Below are 21,313 nucleotides of genomic sequence, written 5' to 3'. Positions count from 1 at the left end.
CACTGCAGGGCTTTTTTTAAATCCTGTAAATCAGGAATAAGTAAAATAAAGCTAAAAAAAAGGTCTGGAATGTCATGCTATTTGTAACTCTGATTCCTTAGTGTTTCTAATAACCCAGCTACACTCCTGCAAAGTCTGGACTTCTTTGGATCAGACAGCTGGTTGTCAAAGCCCTCATCTATAAAAATTCATTACCATAAATGAGATGTTCCTATGAAAGATAGTCAACACAATAAAACAGGCAATGAGCAAAAAAGGCAAGACGCTTGTAGGTGAATTCACTTCTCACTTTTAGTTTTCCATTTTTTTTAACCCTTGCTGTAGCGCTAAAATAAGATAATTTATCAGTTAAAACATAAACTAAACATAAAACGCTTGACATTTCAGTTTAACGATAAGCAAATAAAGTCCAAACTTTCTGCTTTAACTGTGACAATGTGACACTCTTGTGCGTAAAACATGCTTCGTTTTTTAAACTACAAAGAAAGCATCCCAGAGATTGCACAACTCAAAGGTTCCCATCTCAAAAAGAGTCTGCCTGCCAGGACAGAAATTTGGAGCTGCCATTGAGGACTTGTTTTTTGAAGGTACATGCTCCAAGGCTATCACCCCGAAGCTGGCTTCACTACTTGGTGAGTCATTGACCTAGAACAAGCATGTGCACACCATGTGTTCAGTCACATACTGTTACCATGCTCATTCTGGGTCACTGACTCACAAAGTAATAAAAGGAAAGATCCGTTCACAGACCTGGAGCTTGCACCTCCAAAATGAAGACACTTGTGGCAGCTTCCAGATATCTATTCAACAGATTCCCAGTAACCTTATGCATTCATAAACATTTGCATGTGCTTTTGCTACTCAGCCAACTTTTCTTCATATCCTAAGACCCACTTATGTGCATCAATAGGCAACAGTCTTAAAATTGTTGAGTCAGTATCCAAAATGGCTGTTTTCTCTTTGGCTGGCAAATGTCTACTGACCACTGATTTGCCTACAAATTCTGCAGAAAATGTGACTAACTTTGCTGCAACATGTTACAACAAACCGAACAAAACAAAACCCATGCACAAAAAAATAACGATTAAACATAGTGCTAGAGCTCCTCCTGAGGTTCGGGATCTGAACTGTGAGGTCAGCTGCTGGACAGGAAACTCTAGATTACTGCGATGAAGAACAGACTCCGGTGCTGGTAAAAGCCCTTCACCTCCTCGCCATGCTTTGTAACAAAACAAGTTAAACAGGCAACTAACCACTCCAGGTCACAAAACACCTGAAGGGTATCTGTGTTTTTCAGCAAGCAGACAACAGAAAAGTTAGAACTGGATCTGCAACATTCACAAGAAAATGCTAAGTTTAATTTCTTTTGCTCTTAAGTCTACAGCAAACTTTTTCATGGGTAGGGCTATTGCTGTGGTTATCTTGTTCCTATTCACTTCAAAGTGTCCCTGTTTCTTTACACTATATATTTTCATAGAATTGTAGGACAATGAAATTATAAACTGTTCTCCAGACTACAAAAAATAGAATCAGTGATGACCCTTGTAGAATTGTGAAATTAAAAAAATAAATCATATAAAAACGTATGGGCAAAATGCATCAACCCATGGCAACCAATAAACTCACATCTTTCATTCTTCTGACTACTCTCTACAAATACAAATCTGAAATCTGCTTTGTTACTACAGGTAAAAGCACATGACTGCTCTTTCCACTGCCTTAGAAATAAGCCGCTAACTTGTGTATTCAGAAAAGGCTTAATAAATAAGCTAACTTGCGTATTCAGAAAGAATGGTGCAAAAGTGATTCATAAAGTACAGTAAACCATAATAACCAATCAGTTTCTCTTTACTACCCTCATATCAAAGATTCATTCTGATTGGTCGCTTTGGGGTACTGCCATGTTGCCTTAATGACCAATCATAATAAATTCCTTGAAACCTCCACTAGAATGCAAGCATATAGCAGTGGGTTCCTGACTAATGGAACAATTAATTTAAAGCTACATTGTTACAATCTGCTTTACATAATGCAATGTATTAGATTACAGTGATGTGCATTTAAGGATTAGGCTGGCTGGCCCATTACAAAGCCATATAGTAAGGCAGCGACAGCATGCAAGAAATACATATCATGCAATGGTAATAAGCTAAAGCCACAAGATAGTAAAGGGTAAAGCTAACTAACCTATGTACTTATATCAATGACTTGTTATTTAAGTCAAATATTCTTAGGCCCAAAAAAAATAATTAAATTTAGCAAATTCTTTAAACTGCAAATTTTCTAAATCAGTTGAATTTTCTAATTGATGTTTAAAATATGTTATCCTCGTGCTTGGTGGGTCGCTTTCTCAAGAAAATAATGATTTCTTGGGAAAATGGGGTATAAATCTTCATTTTGGAGGCAATTAAAGCGTTGATTTCATTTGTGCCCCTGAGCTATTCTTGTAATTTGCTCAAATAGCTTTATGTGCCCAGCACTCCAGAGCTTTAAGAAACTCAATTTCTAGCTAGACTTGTTGGATTGCAATTTTGAGCTCAGCAGCCACGACCTGTGTTTCACTACGGGTTCCCTAGGATACAAAGCTGTGTGTGTGAGTGTGACGTGACCAAGGCCTGATCAATGCTACGCATCACCTCTTTACATATGCCGGGGACAAACAAGACCTGAACTTATCTAAGGAACAATAATTGAAAACATACGTCTCAGATCAATTAATATTTACTCATATATTTATGTAATTATTGCGGTGGGCATACAAAACATAATGAAAGCGCTTGCTTGGTTTTCTGTTTTTCCACAAGACATACTTCTTCAAAAGTTTTTAAAGTATTTCCATAGCATGGCTGTGAATCAGTATCTTGATAAAACAACCTTGTGATCTGTGAAAAGCATCTGATCACACCATAAATCAAAGTCTATATAAACCAGTTAACCCTATGCTACCTAGGCTAGCCTGGAGCACTGGGATTTAAGTTGTTTCAGCACAATTTGCCTAAAAGGGATGAAGACGGTGTAAAGCGTTGTGTCTGGCTGTGCATTGTGTAGCCAACATGGAATTCCCAGGAGCTTTTCTGATTACACCCTAAATGCTATCTGCAACACATTAATCATGCCTATTTTTAAACTATGACTGACGTGCCACCAGATTTTGTAAAACTAAAGGAGTAACATCTCTGAACATTTGTGGAAAATCTGCAATAACATTGTAAGAAATGTTTCAGCAAAAGTCAGTAACTAATCAGCATACTTATAGAAAGTTTCAGGTGGCACCAATTCATGAGAAATGTGTTCTTAAAAGTTGAAAACAATGCAAGCAAAACTATTTATGATCACCAATAGAAGATACACATTTAAGGCCCCTTTCACACTTATGCAACGCAATTTTACAGTGATTTTGCCGCGATTTCTCGGCGCGATTTTGAAAGCAATGGCAAGGCTATATGCCTAAAAACGCATTAAAATCGTGGCAAAGTAGTGCAGGAACTACTTTGAAGTCGGTGCGACTTCAAAACGCACTGATATGAATGGGGCTCATTGAAAATAACGGAAAATGACTTGTCATGCGATTTTGCGGTCCAAAATCGCCGGACAAGTCGGACTAGTGTGAATGGGGCCTAACTATTTTTAAGCAGGCAAGGCTTATATAATAAACAGACCACTTCTATGTTCTTACGGTGATTACATTGCCAGTACTACCATGCTGGAAATCACAACCAATATCAATGATTCCTAAAGCAGGACAGAACTTTACCTACATCTGGGCAACTACTTTATCCTCCAATACAAGCTTAGTTATAACAACAGCATTATGAAACCAACTGCCAGAACTCAGTAACACACTGGGGTTCATTTACTAAAACTCCAGAGTGCAAAATCTTGTGCATGGCGGCCAATCAGCTTCTAACTTCAGCTTGTTCAATTAAGCTTTGACAAAAAAAAAACTGGAAACTGATTACGCAGAGTTGCACCAGATTATGCACTCTCCAGTTTTAGTAAATCAGCCACACTCTTCACTAGGCTCCAAACATTTAACGTTTCCCATCTTTATTATACTCATTATCACAGCAAACGGTAACCAAGAAACTCAGCATGTGTATTATTATCTAAAGCAGACACTAAAATAAAGCCTACCGGATCTCTTATCTAGAATGTTTTAAACAGAGGAAGCCAACCTCAGCACTTCAGTTGTGGTGAAACTACAAATCCCATCATGCCACTGCCTCTAGGAGCCATGCCTGTGTTTGTCAGTCCTGCAGTTCCTCAGGGGACTTGTCGTTTGACAACAGCTGGAAAGCCGAGGTCGCCTACCCCTGCTGTAAAGTATCAAACAGTACAGCCAAAAGATAACAAAATCAGGCTGATTCACTAAAGAAATTGAGACTCCTCACTGAAAAAAAAGCGTGAGTATTCACTTAATGTATCTAATCGTTAAAAAAAGTGAATTCCTGGTGACTGTATACACCCAATCATGTTCAGGCATTTTTCATAAGAATGGATGAATACATTAAATATACACACAATTTTTTTCACTTCTTTGTAAATCAGCCATCGTATACACAACATCATCACCAAGCATTTTCTCCTTGTTTGGAGAACCACTACACAATTTACTGGTTCACTTACCAGACAGTTACCAGACCACCAAATGTGTGCTTATTTCAGACAGCCAATCAACTGTGTGGGAAATCCAACATTTTTAAATATCCCCTTAATCTGATTGGTTGCTTGGAATCAACACGCATTCATTAGTCCAGGGAACTAAAACATTCTCCAGTAACAAAACATACTTTTTAAGATTACGATACAGATCCATATAATCTGGAGAGTGCATAATTCAAAGCAGCTCTGCAGAGAAACCAATCAGCTTCCAGGTTTTATTATCAAAGCTTATTTGAACAAGCTGAAGTTAGAAGCTGATTTAAACTGAAAAAAAAAAAATATTTTTGCTTGCACCTGATTGGATAATTGAAGTCAGCAGATCATCATCTCATTTACTAATCTAAGGGCCCATTCACACTACAACACACATAAAAACAGGCCTTTCCATTTCTGTGTGTTTTTCTGCATAGTTACTTTTTTTTCCCCAAAGGCTTCTTTCCTCCAATGCATTGTGGCGGAGGAGAATTGAGTTGCGCTGTGCTTGTGCGCATTCAGGGCTCTTTCACACGGGCGTTCCGATCGGATCAGCCTGTCAGTTTTTTTAGGCGGATCTGATCAGATGCCCCATTCAGCCCTATGGAGCAGCGGATGTCAGCGGTGACATGTCCGCTGACACCCGCATCCGATCCTGTCCGTGAAATCCGTCCTGGGGATCGGATCGGATGAGAGCGGACAGGCGGTCCGCTCTCATCCGATTCCCCATAGAGAGCAGCGGGGCTCTGACACCTCCCTCTCTGCACACAGTGCGGAGAAGGAGCTGTCATCCGCCGGCTCAGCGGGGATCGGCGGATCGATCCCTGCTGAGCAGAGCACGGTCCGCAACGGAATGCGGACCGTGTAAAAAGGGGCCTTAGGCCCCATTCACACTCATTGAAAAATGAAAGTAACTGCAATGTTGCATACGGGTTGATTTACTAAAACTGGAGAGTGCAAAATCTGGTGCAGCTCTGCATAGAAACCAATCAGCTTCCAGGTTTTATGTCAAAGCTTCATTGAAAAAGCAGAAGTTAGAAGCTGATTGGCTACCATGTACAGCTGCACCAGACTTTTCACTCTCCGGTTTTAGTAACTCAACTGCATAGTTTTCTATGTTGAATGTTCACTCCGGAACATGTTGTTTCTCTGCCTTCCATCGCTGTGCAATTTTATGCCACATATTTGCATAATATCGCACCTCTATGCACAAAAACGTGTGCAAAGGTCTCAAAACGCACTGCACCGCAATGCCCCTCTCATCTTCAACACTTAGCTCAGAGAACACATGCCTAAGAAAAAAAATAATGCAGAAAAACGTAAATAAAAATGAATGGAAATGGCGTGTTTTTATGTGTTGCAGTGTGATTGGGCCCTTACATATTTCTGTGCGATTATTATACAAAACCATAAATTCTGCATTCTAGATGAGTTTTTGAATGCGCCTCTACATGCATTTTTAATGCACTATTGCGTTCCAGTGCATTTTTTTTTCTAAATGAACACTTATAAAACCTCAGAGCAATGTGCATTCTGGTGTGTTTTGCTGCATTTACATGCGTTCCACACAGAGAAAATGCAGCTTCTTTTACTTTTATTGACTGCAATGGAGTGAACCACGACCGTTGGAATCCATGGAAAATTCTGTGCATGCATCTTTGATGCAGATTAAAAACGCACTGTGGTGTGAAACAGCCCTAATATCGCACAGCTCTGGAGCGCTGCATTCTGGGGCAAACACAACACGATTGTTTTTCCAGGATTGATTTACAGGCAAATACTGAGTACTTTGCAAGTGCAATTGCTCTGGAGCTCAGTAAATGGAGTAAAGCTTCACTTTGAAAACAATACCCAATCACATACAAGAAAAAGAAAAAAAAAACATATTTGCTTGCACATGATTGGCTGATGGAAGTCAGCAGAGCTTCCGCTTGTTTACCAAGCTCTAGAGAAACTGCGCTGGTAAAGTTTACAGTATATTGCCTTTAGTAAATGAGTCCCTTGTAGCCGTACACACCATCCCAAAATTCTACAATAAATACCGCTTTCCAATCGATCGTTCGATAATCTGATTGTTAGTAGGGCTTTCGAGAGCCGATCATCCAATATTATCCAATCAGACAAGCATGGATATTTTTCTTGTACGATACCACATCGTATGATTTTTGTTTAATTAGTAGAGTTGTCATTCGGAAATACAATACAAAGCATCCCTTCTGAATTTTTATCCTGTCCTAGGAGAATTTTCATACCTTTAGTAACCTCCTCAATTCCTACCTGTGAGTTGTGACTAACAAGCAAAAAACGTGGATCTGCCGTCTGATTTTCAGATTGTGTGTGCGGGGCATTCGGCTCCATTCACACCAGAGTGTACGCAAATCGTGTGATTCAGAATCGTGGCAAAACCAGCGACGCGTTTATGATGCCGCTATTTCTTAAAGACACCCCAAGACCAATTTTGCTGCGATTGCTGAACAATAAAATCTGCTAAAATGACTGATGTGAATGTACAATGTATATGTAAAGCGCTGTGTAATTTGCCGGCGCTGTATAAGTACCTGAAATAAATAAATCACAAAACAAAACGCACCTGGCTCTGTGCCAAAATTAGGCACGTGAGCTTCTTTGGCGTGTTTCTGGAGTGGAATGGTGCCGTTCCAAAAAACGCGCCACAAAAAAAAACCGCAGTACAGCAAGTGTCGCTGCACTACACTTAGATGTGACTGGAGCCTATGGGGGTGGATTTACTAAACACTGTGCACCTTGCAAAGTGCAGTTGCTCCAGAGATTAGTAAATGAGGTAAAAATTCTATTTTCAAAGAATGCCCAATCACGTGCAAGCAAAAATGCTGTTTTTTTTTTTTCCTTGCATGTGATTGGGCGTTCTTTGCATAGGGAATTTTTACCTCATTTACTAATCTCTGGAGCAACTGCACTTTACAGAGTGCGCAGTCTATTCACCTTTACTAAATAACCCCTTAGTGTCATTGCAGATAAAACACAGTGTGACTGGGCAACAAAGGAACATTTCCCTCCCAAAGTGAGCAACTTTTAGTAAATCACCCCCAGCTTTTAGGTTTTGGATACAATCTTCATGAACAGCCATAGACACCCAGAGAGCTGGTTAGGAAGCTGTGTGTGAAGTGGAATCCCCGCTCTCTGCCCTCCCCCGGGGGACAACTTTCCCGCCATATTGTCCTCCGGGGCCGGTCCCAGCGGTGAGAGGAAGGCCTCAGCGCTGAATTATATCCCCCCCCCCCCCCCTCCTCACACACAACCCCCGGCGGCGGGGGCGCGCGCTCATTCCCTGTGCGGGGAGGGAAGGGGCGCGCTTTGTGCACAATGTGCAGCGAGCTCTGAGCGAGCCCGGCCACGGGGGACTGACAAGGCGGCTAATGAAGCGGCTCTTCCCTGAGCTCCGCATACAGACAGCCCCATGGCGGCTCTTCCCTGAGCTCCGTACACACAGAGAGCTACATAGAGCTTCGTACACACAAAGAGCTCCATAGAGCTTCGTACACACAGAGAGATACATAGCGGCTCTTCCCTGAGCTCCGTACACACAGAGAGCTCCATAGAGCTTCGTACACAGAGAGAGCTCCATAGAGCTTCGTACACACAGAGAGCTCCATAGAGCTTCGTACACAGAGAGAGCTCCATAGAGCTTCGTACACAGCCCGCTCCGCGCTGCGCCCCGCACACACAAACTCCGCCTCTGATTGGCTCCCGAGACCAGCTCTACTCTACTGACCGGCCAATCAAACAAACTCAGCGGGCACCCCCAAAACAATCATTCAGCACACGCTGGCTTTATCTATAGCTGCCGGTTCGAATCCCTGAGCCGGCCTGTAGGAAGCCGCAATCCCCACATACTCATCCAATCACCCATCAGCAATTCAAAAAGTAGCCAATAATCGATTAAAATCGGCCGATGGGCTTACCTGGTCTGTGAGTGTGGCCGATCTGGTCATGTCTTCGCTGTCCGACTTGGACCCCCCTTCCCGGTCCTCTATCACCAGGTCGATGGGCATCTTCCCTTTCAAACAGCTAATATACCGATGGCAGAAATTGTCGCAGAGTTCGTGTACCTGCTCCAGCCGACAGAGACAGAAACAAAGCAAAAAAAAGACAAAATAAATAAAACAGTAAAAGCCGAGAGATGAGAGCAGAATGAGATGAGTGACAGCGGCGATCAGGAGGTGTCGGGGGTCCTGCGATCATCCCCAGGAGACCCCCAACTACTCCCCTCCCCCCCTTTCCTCCCCTAAAATAGAGATATCCGCCAAAATTGACACTGACAAGATGATTCACAAGCTACAACAAATCCAACACCCGTGTTAAATTCATCTGCTCCCGGGGCTGTGACCACGAGAGAGCTGACCTGCATGGGTGACATTTAAAGTAAACTATTTAATTTCATCTAGTTATATCATCACAGGGGCCGTGCAGGGGCAGCTAAAGGCAATGGAGGGGGGAGGGGAAGAGAAAAAGAAAACATATTGCCAAATACATGGCTAAGATGACAGTGACCGGCTCTAAGACTGAAGCCTTGAAATAATACTAGAAGGGTTTTAGGGTGCATCCTAAATTTTCTAAAACAATGGGCAGCAACCATATCAACTGAAGACTTAGATTATTATATAAAGTTCCTAGGGTGCACCCTACATTTATAAATCAGTGGTCAAACATCAACTGAAGCCTTAAAACTGTACAAGGATATTATATAAATATATATATATATATATACATATATATATGCATAGATAGATAGATAGATATAGATATGCTAATCAAATACAAAAGGCATTAGCTATGTAACCATAGCCAACAGTGATGTTCTAAGCTCTTTAAAGAGAGCCTTACTATTAGGGGGCATCCTACATATATAAAATATAAGTATACAAGGATTATATATATATATATATATATATATATATATATATATATATATATATATACACTGTTACTATAGCCAACTTTTCCCAACTTGGCTTGGCTATGTTAACTAACAGTGATGAGTTCTCATGACCTTAAAATAATTCTGTAAGGATGCAGTGTATATATATATATATATTTTCAAATGCCTTGCTATGTTAACAGTAATGAGCTCTTTAAAAGGAGAGCCTTAAGATGATTCTGCTAGGATGCAGTAATATATATATATATATATATATATATATATATATATATATTATGACTGTGCTTAGCTATGCTAATGGTGATTGGCTCTTTAAGAGAAGAGCCTTAATGATTCTGCAAGGATGCAATATATATATAATTATATATATATATATATATATATATATATATATATATATATATATATACATACATATATATATATATACATATATTTTTTTAATTTTTTTTATTATGACTGTGCTTGGCTTTACTAACCGTGATTGGCTCTCTAAGAGAAAAGCCTAATGATTCTGCAAGAATGCAATATATATATAATATATATTGCATTCTTAATATAATATATATATATATATATATATATATATATATACATATATATATATATATATATATATATATATATATATATAAAGCACATTGCCAGATGCTCAACTATAATGACAGTGATGGGCTCTTTAAGACGGAAGCCTAAAAATAATACTAAGAATGCAGCCTAAATAAATATGTAAAAAAAAAAGAGAAAGCACATTGGCACATACCCGGCAATGCTGACAGCAATGGGCTCTTTAAGCCCTAAAATGTTACTACAAGGATACATCCTAAACCTAACAGCAGAAGTAAACAAGCAAAAGAGAAGCTTTGAAAAAAAAAAAAAAAGAAAACTAAAGCAATGGATTCAGGAGCTTTACAGCACTTTAATATTTAAACCCTAACAGAAACTGAATAAATAAAACGAAAAAAAAAAAAAAAAGTCTCCAAACCTCGCATGCAACTTTTATGGCTGGCATCAAACTGCAATACCCTTTATTGCTCAAATGCAAAACAGCTAGTAAAATCACATTATCATCCTTCTCCCTTCAGCATTCAGGAATAGTCCCAGAGTGGAGAAGCTGATAAAACCAGCTTTGCTTTGTCTCTGGGAAAAAAAAAAAAAAAAACTCGCAGCAACATCCTGAATCTCACCCCTCCACTTTTTAAGCTTTATTTTATTTTTTTATGTCTCTAAAACCCCATCTAGCGCTCCGAAATGTTTGGATGCCTTAAAATGCGAATAAATGGCTGGAGACTGCACAGAATGCGCAAAAAGCCAGAGAAAGGTATTAAAAGGAACACGAGGCCTGGGCTGTTTGTGATCCTGGTTCTAGTAGCTGAAATCGCAATTAAACTGAGAAGAGCAATGGATTCCGTGATTGGTCTTGACACTAATTACACAGAACCAGAAATAAAGACATTTATGCAAATTCACTATTAGCTGGAGCTTGTTACTCCATCTCTACAGCTTGCATTACCTTTTCTAACTCCAGTAGATGAAACCGTAATACTTGGATAGCTTGGATCATCTGGGGATGGGGGGGAGAAAAACAAAAAGCAAAAATAAAATACTAATAAAGATGCAGACAATAAAACAAGGCACACTGCAGTACAAATGCCTTGGAAAAAAAGAGGGGGGGGGGGGTAGAGAAAAAGAAAGAAAGAAAGAAAGAAAGAAAGAAAGAAAGAAAGAAAGAAAGAAAGAAAGAAAGAAAGAAAGAAAGAAAGAAAGAAAGAAAGAAAGAAAGAAAGAAAGATTGGATAGCTTGGATCAGCTGGAGGATAAACATAAAAAAGTACTAATAAAGGTACAAACAACAGAAGAAAACATACTGCAGAGAAAGAAAGAAAGAAAGAAAGAAAGAAAGAAAGAAAGAAAGAAAGAAAGAAAGAAAGAAAGAAAGAAAGAAAGAAAGAAAGAATGATTTCATAGTTTGGATCAGCTGGAGGGAAAACATAAAAAAGTACTAATAAAGGTACAAACAACAGAAGAAAACATACTGCAGAGAAAGAAAGAAAGAAAGCTTTCTTAGCACAACTTTCCCTAGCAATGTATTTGGCTTTGCTAATGTGACTGATACAAAATAAGCAGAACACAAACCAGACTCTTTCAATATCAAGTGAGTTCAAATATAAATCCAGTGCAGCAAATGGTGTTGGATTTCTGGCTATCTTTTTTATGCCTTTCCATTGAAATCCCCAAATAGTGGGGGGCTTTTGATGTGTTTTCAATCTGTTTGTCTACAACTCTGGGGGGGGGGGGGGGGTGGATGTGATAGCAGGGAGAGAAACACTAAAGGATTTGACAACCCTAAATAAACCAAGGAGCTGATTACTGCAGTCACTTAGTGGGTGTCATAAAAAAAAGGCCATCTCATTTACTAAGAAGCGCAGAGCTCCCTTCTGATCACTGTGTAATTTACTTAGACCAAATTGTTACACTGTATTACTTGTAATTAAGAGCTCTGTGCCAACTAAACAAGCAAGTAACACGACATAGAAGAGGGGAAAAAAATAAAGGATTTTGTCACTTCTTACCAAATTGTCCAATTCCGGGTTTGAGGAAAACAGGGGTTTTTCTGCACGAATCTGAAGCCACATAAAGGGAAAGGGGAGGGGGGGGGGGTGTAAAAAAAAGAGTTTAAATTCAACTGAACAAAACAGCAGCAGAAATAAGCTGCATAAGGCTAGTCTATGAGTAGTATGTAATACTAGTGTATCTAATAGACTAACATTCCATCTGTCAGGGTGTCTATTTTCCCCTCTGATTAGGTAGGACATTAATAATAATCCCAGATCATCTACAAAGCGTTGCTCAATAACTGTGTAGGGGATCAATAATGGCACCCAGGGTTCTGTCGGGTCAGGACAAAGTTTATGTGTGTGTGATCTTTATTATAATGCTGTGTGTATGTGTGTGTGTGCTTGCTTGGTGCTAGTGTTGCTTGCATCTTGCATTGTGTTTGGCTGACCTGTTTGGCGAACACTGCAATGTCTTCATTGAAAGACTCAGAGGAACACACATCACCGCCTGCTACTCCAGGTTCTCGAGGGGTACAAGTAGCTAGTTCACATTTTTCAAAAATCAGTGCTAACAGAGGGAACAGGGGGTGTCTGCAAGAGAAACACAGCAATCAACAAAAATAACATACATTAAAAAAAATAATAATAAAAACATAAAACAAGGACTAAGCTGTACAACAAGCTAAAAGGCTGTCAGTGAAAAAAAAAAAAAGCCACATGATCAAGAGGACAGATGCCCCCTGCCCCTCCCAGCTCAATGCTCCTCTCACCAGGGCAAAACACCAGAGGCCCTGGGCAAAGACAATCAGCACACACAAGACACAGACCAGCCTAGCACTCCAATGCAATTAGCCTTCGCTCTCTTTCACTATTCAAGGCATAAATAAACCATAATAGAAAAAAGAAAAAAGACTGGGAGATCTCTGGCTCAAATGCACGGATGGGTATTTTAAATAATACGATAAAGCAGCTAAATCTACTCCTTAAAATATATATAGAGAGAGAACCAGCCTAATGATTTTAGAATCCTTCCAGTAATCAGTAGGTAGGCAATCAGTTAATAAATCTTTACCTAAAGGGCAGACGTGAATTTGGATTGCAATATTACGTTTCTTAAAAAAAAAAAAAAAAAGTTAAACTACTGAATTTTATGTCACCTCATTTAGCACACGCCATAATGCCTTTTTCTATGAAAACGGGGCTAAGTCTTTTAATATTTTAATGCGGCTAAATCAGGTACTCTGAGAAGGAGGACAGGGAATTCCATTAACCTTCTAACTCAATTAAAAGTGTTTAAAGTAATTTATTCCATTTCCTGCATAAACTACAGGCTGCCTCTTTGGAGCTAGGGGGTGGGAGAGGAGAGGGGCAAGTGGGGAGGCAGAGATGGGCTAGCATTGCCCTGCAAACTATGCGTTTAAATAAACTCCATGGCTACAAAAGATTAGGAGTCGTAAGGGACAAATTAGGGAGATTACACGTGTTTTCACATTAACCAGAGCGTGTTGTTTTAATTTATTTAAGCCCTTTCAAGACATCTATAGCAAAAAAATAGAGCTACTCTAGCACAACAATGCCGTGTCTATTTAAGAGACAAGAACGATTTGAAAAATACAAAAAAATTAAATGAGCAAAGCCCTTGTCATAGGCAGACACGCATGTGAACATATATAGGCTGTTCAAACACACCTCAAGCAGCTTGTGTGCTTGCATGTGTCATTTTTCCTATTTTCATTTATTTTTAATATATATATGTGTGTGTGTATATATATATATATATATATATATATATATATATATATATATATATATATATATATATATATATATATATATATATATATATATATATATTTTTTTTTTTAATGTAATAAACATATTTTAATTATTTTTATTTATGTATATATATATATTTCTTTTTTTAATGTAATAAACATATTTTAACTATTTTTATTTATGTATAATATATGTGTAAACATATATATCTACATATATATTTTCATTTATTTGATATATACTTACTATTTTTTATTTGTATTATTTTAATTTATGTATAATTTGTAAATATACACACATATATATATATATATATATATATATATATATATATATATATATATGTGTGTGTGTGTATATATTTTTTTCATTTATGTAATACATACTTTTTTTATTGTTATTACTTTAATTTATGTAGTATATTTTTTCTTAACTTCTGAGTATGTATATGTATATATATATATATATATATATATATATATATATTTTTTTTTTTTATAAAACTTCTGAGTATATATTATCTATCTATCTATCTATCTATCTATCTATCTATCTATCTATCTATCTATCTATCTATCTATCTATCTATCGATCTATCTATCTATCTATCTCTACTTCTATATATATAATAATATAGAAATACACACGTGCACACATAATATAACACGCCTATCATCCATAAATACACTTTTCTTGCCAATACAGCCCATATACAGTACTGCCAGATTGTTGACTACTCCCATCATTATATCTACCGTTGTTAAAAATAATAATTAAAGTTCATTATTATTTTTTATATTTACCTAACTTTCAGCTTCTACTAAAATACACACACAAGCAGTACATTTATTATATTTTATTTGCACTTACTTTAAACTCATTTTAAATAAATAAAAATAAAAAAAAGTAACTTCACATCAGAGTAATGATGCTGAGATCTAGCTGTGATGCTTGGCAGTACAGTAAGTTGAAGTTTGGTAAAGTTTGTAGACAGTAAAGTAGACAGAGATGCAGCATTGTTGGGGTAGTGTCCCCTGGTTGTAAAAAGTGATGCCAGCTGTACCTACCCATAAATGGAATCTTTATCTCTCTTCAGAGCGTCATTGACTGAAGAGCCCATGCTGGGGGGCATAGCGTTGGTGTGGGCCGTGTGCGGGTATTGGTGGGAGTGCAGAGGTGGACCGTGGTTCAGATGGTGAACGGGCTGCATGGATCTAGCAGCATGGGGATCCCCATACATGGTACTAGGAATCCCTACTCCATCCATCCCACCGTAATGGGGCAAGTCGTCGTACTGTATGGTAGACAGAAAAAACACGATCAGCAAGCCAGGAGACAACTGAGGAAGGAGCAAGGCATGGCAAATGGCGAGGCCTCCAGCTGACTCCATCCCCTCCAAGGAGCGCCTTCCATTATGGTGGCTCTCAGGGTCTTTTCACTTTCTCCGGCCCCGTCTTGGAGGATTAGCATTTGATTTCATTAGAGATCCCCCTAGACTGTTCACAGGGAGGACCAATGAAAATCACAACAACTGACACTATCTGAGAGGTAACAGTTGGCAAAGCAAGCTGAAAATGAGGCTTACAGGGGGCTTGCTCCATTCAACACCCCTATGCCAAAATGTTCACATTAGGCCAACTGTGCCAAGTGTAAGATTGGAGTGACCTGGATGTGTGTGAGCATGGGGAGAAAATTGGGAAACAATAGATACACTGCAAAAGTAGGCACATGTGATGTGATCAAAACATGGGTGAATATGTACCCCATAGAGAGAGGTTTGTACACATCCCATGGACTCCATACAATTTTCTACATTTTTACCTATGTATGTGTGTAACTAAACTATGCAAACTGAAAAACTTAGAAAATGTGATTAAAAAATATTAGTATGCATATGTACTCCATAGGGAGAGGTTTGTATACATCCCATGTACCCCATACAATTTTATACATGTATACCTATATTTGTGTGTATGTGTGTATGTAAATAAACGATGCAAACTACAAAACTTAAAAAATGTGATTAAAAAATATTAGTATGCATATGTACTCCATAGAGAGAGGTTTGTATACATCCCATGTACCCCATACAGTAAAAAAAAATAAATAATAATAATAATAACTATATGTGAGTGTAACTAAACTACACAAACTACAGAACTTAGCAAAAGTGATTAAACATGTTATTATGCATATGCACCCTATCTGTTTTATATATATATAGACATAGGGTGCATATGCATATATATATATATATATATATATATATATATATATATATATATATATATATTGCATATACCTCTTACAATTTTACACATATATATCAATATTTGTATATGTGAGCATGGAACTTACCTACACAAACTTCAAAACTTAGCAAATGTGATAAAAAAAATGTTGAATGCATATGTACCCTATAAAGATAGTTGTGTATATTTGCATGCATCCCATACACATGTATACTCATATTTGTGCAAAAATATGTATAGTATGTGTTTCTCCCTATCCAATTGTATGTATATATGTATGTATGTATGTATGTATGTATGTATGTATGTATGTATGTATGTATGTATCTATCTATCTATCTATCCACACACACACACAACTTATACACAAATATACATAAGTGTAAAGGTGTAAAAATAAAAAATAAAATTAATAATGGACAACGCATGCATACATAATATTTGTGTATTTGCATAAATAAATATTTGTATACAAGAAAGTGAGAAACTGAATGAATGATTGTACTTGTATATACGTGTTTGTATAAAAAATTTAAACACACTCACAATATATATATATATATATATATATATACACACATACTATTTGTCCCCACACAAAACTTCTACCCTTGTGTGTGTGTGTACATAACAGCCGGTGTATTAAATAAATGTGTTTTTAATATAATTATGGTATGAAAAGTTGGGCACCCTGGCACAGCCTGTGTACACTACAGTTGTCATTAGTTGTGATCATTCATATACATTAGTGGTGACACATATACAGCGTTCCAGTGGGGAGAAATGAATGATCAGTGGATGGGGATATTAGTAAATAGTAATGTATGGAGGTGACACCTGGTTGGAAGTGAAGTGTCAGCGAGACCTCAGCTTTCTATTCCAGACAGCCCAGTGGTTGAGCTCCCATATTATGCAAAGTTTAATGGCTTTTAATCAATGGAACGCTGCTGATAATATGCACATATTAACAATAAATGGCAGTAATTAAGATTACTTGTCTAGGTGGAATAGAGCTTCTTTGAAATGACAGATCGGAGAGAGATTAGATCTGACTTCCCATTAACACACAGGCTGGATCCACAAACACACAGACAAGTCGGATTGTTTGCTAGCTGCTTGTTGTCAACAGTAAACACTTTAACAATGCTGTTTGAACAACACATACATTTCAGTGTGTGTATGGAGAGCCCTGGGCTTTCAGGGATAAGCCAGCACTAGAAATGTGCCTCACAACTTGTCAACTGGGGGGGGGGGGGGGGGGGGGGAGTTCATGATGTCTAGGAACTTGTATATAGGAGGACTTTGTATGCATGCAATGAGTGATAGATCCTGCAATATATATACATTTTATAGGGAGGGCCTATGTATGCATGCAATTTATGATAAATCCTGATATTATATATATATATATACACACATATATATACATGTTGCAGGATCTATATATATATATATATATATATATATATATATATATATATATATATATATATATACACACATATATATACACATGTTGCAGGATCCATATATATATATATATATATATATATATATATATATATATATATACACATACACACACATATATATATACATGTTGCAGGATCCATCATATGTTGCATGCATACTAAGTCATTATATAAATATATATATTTATGTAATGACTCTGCATGCATGCAATATATGATAGATCCTGCAAAATGTATATATGTCTATCTATCTATCTATCTATCTATCTATCTATCTATCTATCTATCTATCTATCTATCTATCTATCTATCTATCTATCTCCCTCCTCTATCTATCTATTACTTTATTGGCCAAGTATGTAAAAATGATCAATCATTGGTTTAAAGTTTAAAATTACTCTATGTGTGTGTTTGTATAATGTATATATATATATATATATATATATATATATGTGTGTATATATTACAACTACTCTCCCCTGGTTCTATACCCCCATGCATTAAACATGAACTGCCATTTGACCCTTAAGCACTTCTGTTACCCAAAGACATATAGCAGCCTACTGTATCCATATCTAGTTGTTATGTTGTATGTTTGCACTGAACTTCAAAAAGAAATACATTCTTGTAAAATAAAACAAACAACCTTATGTGTGTGTGTGTGTAAATATTTAGCACAATCAGCTTTATTAGCCAAGTATATAGAAACATAAAGAGTGATTGTCTTCAGTTTAAAATAGTTCTAAGTTTGTAAGTATTTATATATATATATATATATATATATATATATATATATATACTTTATTGCTTAGGTGTGTGCAGGCATACAAGTGTTTTATTTTCAGTTTAAAGTTTTAAATATGTATGTGTATATATGAGTATGTATACAATGGCCTATACACTCCTGTAAAAAAAAGAGCCTAAATGGCTATGTTGTTCAGCCTCTACCCCCCAAGCCACGTTTCAATCACACAGATTAAAAAAAAGTTGTAGAAAATGTCTCAGGCACAGCACCTACCCTTTGAGCCATCGGCCTTCCTAACTCCTTCCTACTTCACTTTGAAATAAATCCTATTTAAGGCCAGTGTGGATGAGAATCAATGACGCCACTCCAGGGGAAAAAAAAAAAAAAAAGAAATATATAAAAAGTAAAAAAAAAAAAAAAAAGAAAAAGAAAAAGAAAAACTCGAAAATAAATCCCTCTTTAAAGTTTCCAGTGTCTTGAGAATTTCAACCAAATCTTCAGCTTCGTGGAGCTCCTTGTTGAAAGAGCCAAATAATTCAGCATGGAACTCTTTGCAAAGACCCAGGGTGGTAGAGGAAAGGAAGAAATTTTCCTATTTCTTTTTTTTTTTTAACCCCCCACCCCCCCTCTTCCTTTTTTTTTTTTTTAAATAAGTTTTTAAAAGTAGCCCTGGAAGGCAGCTAGAGAAAGTCTCATGGCTCTCTGCCACTTCAGCTGTCAATCATAGGCGAAGCTTGTCAAAGGTGCTGAATGAATGATGGTGATCCAGCGGGCGATGTGCACCGGTCAGGGGGTGTCCAGATGCAGAATGGAGGAGGCTCAGCAGCAGCAGCGGCGGCTCCCTTCTTCTTCTTCTCCCTTCAGCCTTGCTCTTCTTATTTTCCTCCTCTAGCTCTGTCTCTCTCTCTCTCCCTCTGTGTGGATGTGGAGATGGAGAGAGGGGGAGAGAGAGAAAAGCTGTGAGTTCGCCTTAAAGAAGCCCCGATCGATGCTGCTCGCTCCCAGCCCCGCCGCGCGTGTGATGTGTGTGCTGCACAGGCGGAGAGCTGGGTTTGGACCAGAATGCTGGAACCCGGAAGTAGTGGTGGCCATAACAGGTCGCGTCTTACACAATGCAATGGGCTGCATCGACTGGCTCATGTGGAGAGGGAGGGGGGGGGGAGGAGGAGGGAGGGAGGGAGGGAGGACATCCCAGATAGGAGAAGCACTACATTACTCCATCAACACACACATAGAAAAAATAAAAGAGCAACTCTCCCCAGCCTGCAGCGGGCTATGGCTTCTCCCTGGCTGCACTTAGGGCTGGAGATCCTATCCATGCCACTTTAATTCCCCCCTCATCTCTACTTTATTACAACTTGATACAATGTCATCAATGTATCCAGCCCGCGGACACCGACACCTCCTGGGCTGACACTCTTCCATTCATTCCTGAGGAGGAAGAAGTACTGAGAAAGTTCATTCAGCTGCTGCAGAGAGAAACCCCCCCTCCGCCTGGCGCACAGTGAGCTAGCCCAAATCTCAGTAGGCAGCGGTAGAAAAGCTCCCGACCAATCGGAGGCCGGCGTGGCGGAGGCGGCCTCGCATTGGTCGGAGGGAGTATCAATTATCAAATAATCGATGAGCGGGGCGCGCTGGGGGGCTCTGCGGGGAGTTGGCGAGACCTGATCGGAGGGAGAGGAGAGAGTTTTCTTCCTCCCAGCATTGCCGGTACAGCGAGGAGAAGGAAGGGTCCGATCAGTGCTGGTGTCACCAGAGCTGAGATCACAGAATGGGGGTCACCCCCCCCCCCCACCATACAAAGACCTCTCATAGGGGGGCGCCCTTCCTTATCAGGGGACCCGCACTTCCATAGAGGAAGGAGCTGTCATCGAGGTGGGACATACAAACGTGTCACATCCAGGGGGGAAGGAGCCCAGCCTGCTCCCTGCCGGAGGAAGCAGCGAGACTTTCCAGCAGGGAGGGGGTTAAAATCCATGGGGGACACTTTAATTTTTATTTTTTTATTTATTATTATTATTTTTCATTTTGGGTGGAGTAGAGATGAGTTAGATCCCCTATTAGATTTTATTTTTATATTACTGTCTCAAATTGTTGTCACTAAGACAGGAAAAAGGGAGATATCTTCAATCGGGGTCACTTGTTTCAACTGGAGAGACTTCCTTTCACTCCCTGTTGTGTCTGTAGGGTTGGTTCACTAATGGCAAATAGGCTCGGCACTTTGCAAGGGACGTTTCTCTTGGATTAGGTGACTTCTGCTGACTTCCATCATCCAATCATGTGATGGCAAAAATAATGGGGAAGATTTATTAAAGGCAATAGGCTGGTCACATTGCAAGAGATGTTTCCCTTGGATTAGTAAATGAGGCGACTTTCATCACCCAATCATGTGGTGGTAAAAATACTGGGGGAGATTTATTAAAGGCAATAGGCTGGTCACTTTGCAAGAGATGTTTCCCTTGGATTAGTAACTGAGGTGACTTCCATCACCCAATCATGTGGTGGTAAAAATACTGGGGGAGATTTATTAAAGGCAATAGGCTGGTCACTTTGCAAGAGATGTTTCCCTTGGATTAGTAAATGAGGTGACTTTCATCATCCAAACATGTGGTGGTAAAAATACTGGGGTTGGTTTACTAATAAGGCAAATAGTCTGGTCACTTTGCAAGGGAAGATCCTCTTTGTAAGATTTTTTTTACAGTGCTTAGTAAATGAGTTGACGCTCTGCTGATTGCTGCAGTTTATTTTTTCTTGCATGTAATTAGATTCTCATTACCAACTGAAATTTTACCATCTTCACTAAGCTCTAGGGAAATTCCCTTGCAAAGTGCTACTTCTCTGGCAAGGTGTGAGGTTAATTCACTAAGGGCAAATAGTTTGTTCACTTTGCAAGGGACATTTCCCTTGGATTAGTAAATAAGGTGACTTCTGCTGACTTCCATCATCCAATCAAATTG

The 21,313-nt window shown here is 38.6% G+C and overlaps 1 protein-coding gene across 2 annotated transcripts in view; it reads right to left on the bottom strand.

Annotated features, from left to right (window-relative positions):
- Positions 1 to 19,453, bottom strand: part of MEIS1 (Meis homeobox 1) — a 192,581-nt gene extending 173,128 nt beyond the window's left edge. Inside the window, exons 1-6 of one of the 2 annotated variants that reach the window (XM_082250164.1) lie at positions 18,630 to 19,453; positions 14,955 to 15,181; positions 12,561 to 12,702; positions 12,127 to 12,177; positions 11,067 to 11,117; positions 8,577 to 8,723 (exon numbers count right to left, since the gene is read on the bottom strand). In XM_082250164.1, the coding sequence (XP_082106290.1) occupies positions 8,577 to 8,723; positions 11,067 to 11,117; positions 12,127 to 12,177; positions 12,561 to 12,702; positions 14,955 to 15,181; positions 18,630 to 18,641 (630 nt within the window). In that variant the 5' untranslated portion in view covers positions 18,642 to 19,453. The remainder of the gene's footprint in view (positions 1 to 8,576; positions 8,724 to 11,066; positions 11,118 to 12,126; positions 12,178 to 12,560; positions 12,703 to 14,954; positions 15,182 to 18,629) is intronic. The other variant, XM_082250165.1, reaches the window with a different exon arrangement.
- Positions 19,454 to 21,313: the final 1,860 nt, after the last annotated feature.

This window comes from Pelophylax lessonae (assembly GCF_965119305.1).
Source record: "Pelophylax lessonae genome assembly, chromosome: 3".
Taxonomy (NCBI): domain Eukaryota; kingdom Metazoa; phylum Chordata; class Amphibia; order Anura; family Ranidae; genus Pelophylax; species Pelophylax lessonae.
This window is presented reverse-complemented; position numbering and strand designations above follow the sequence as displayed.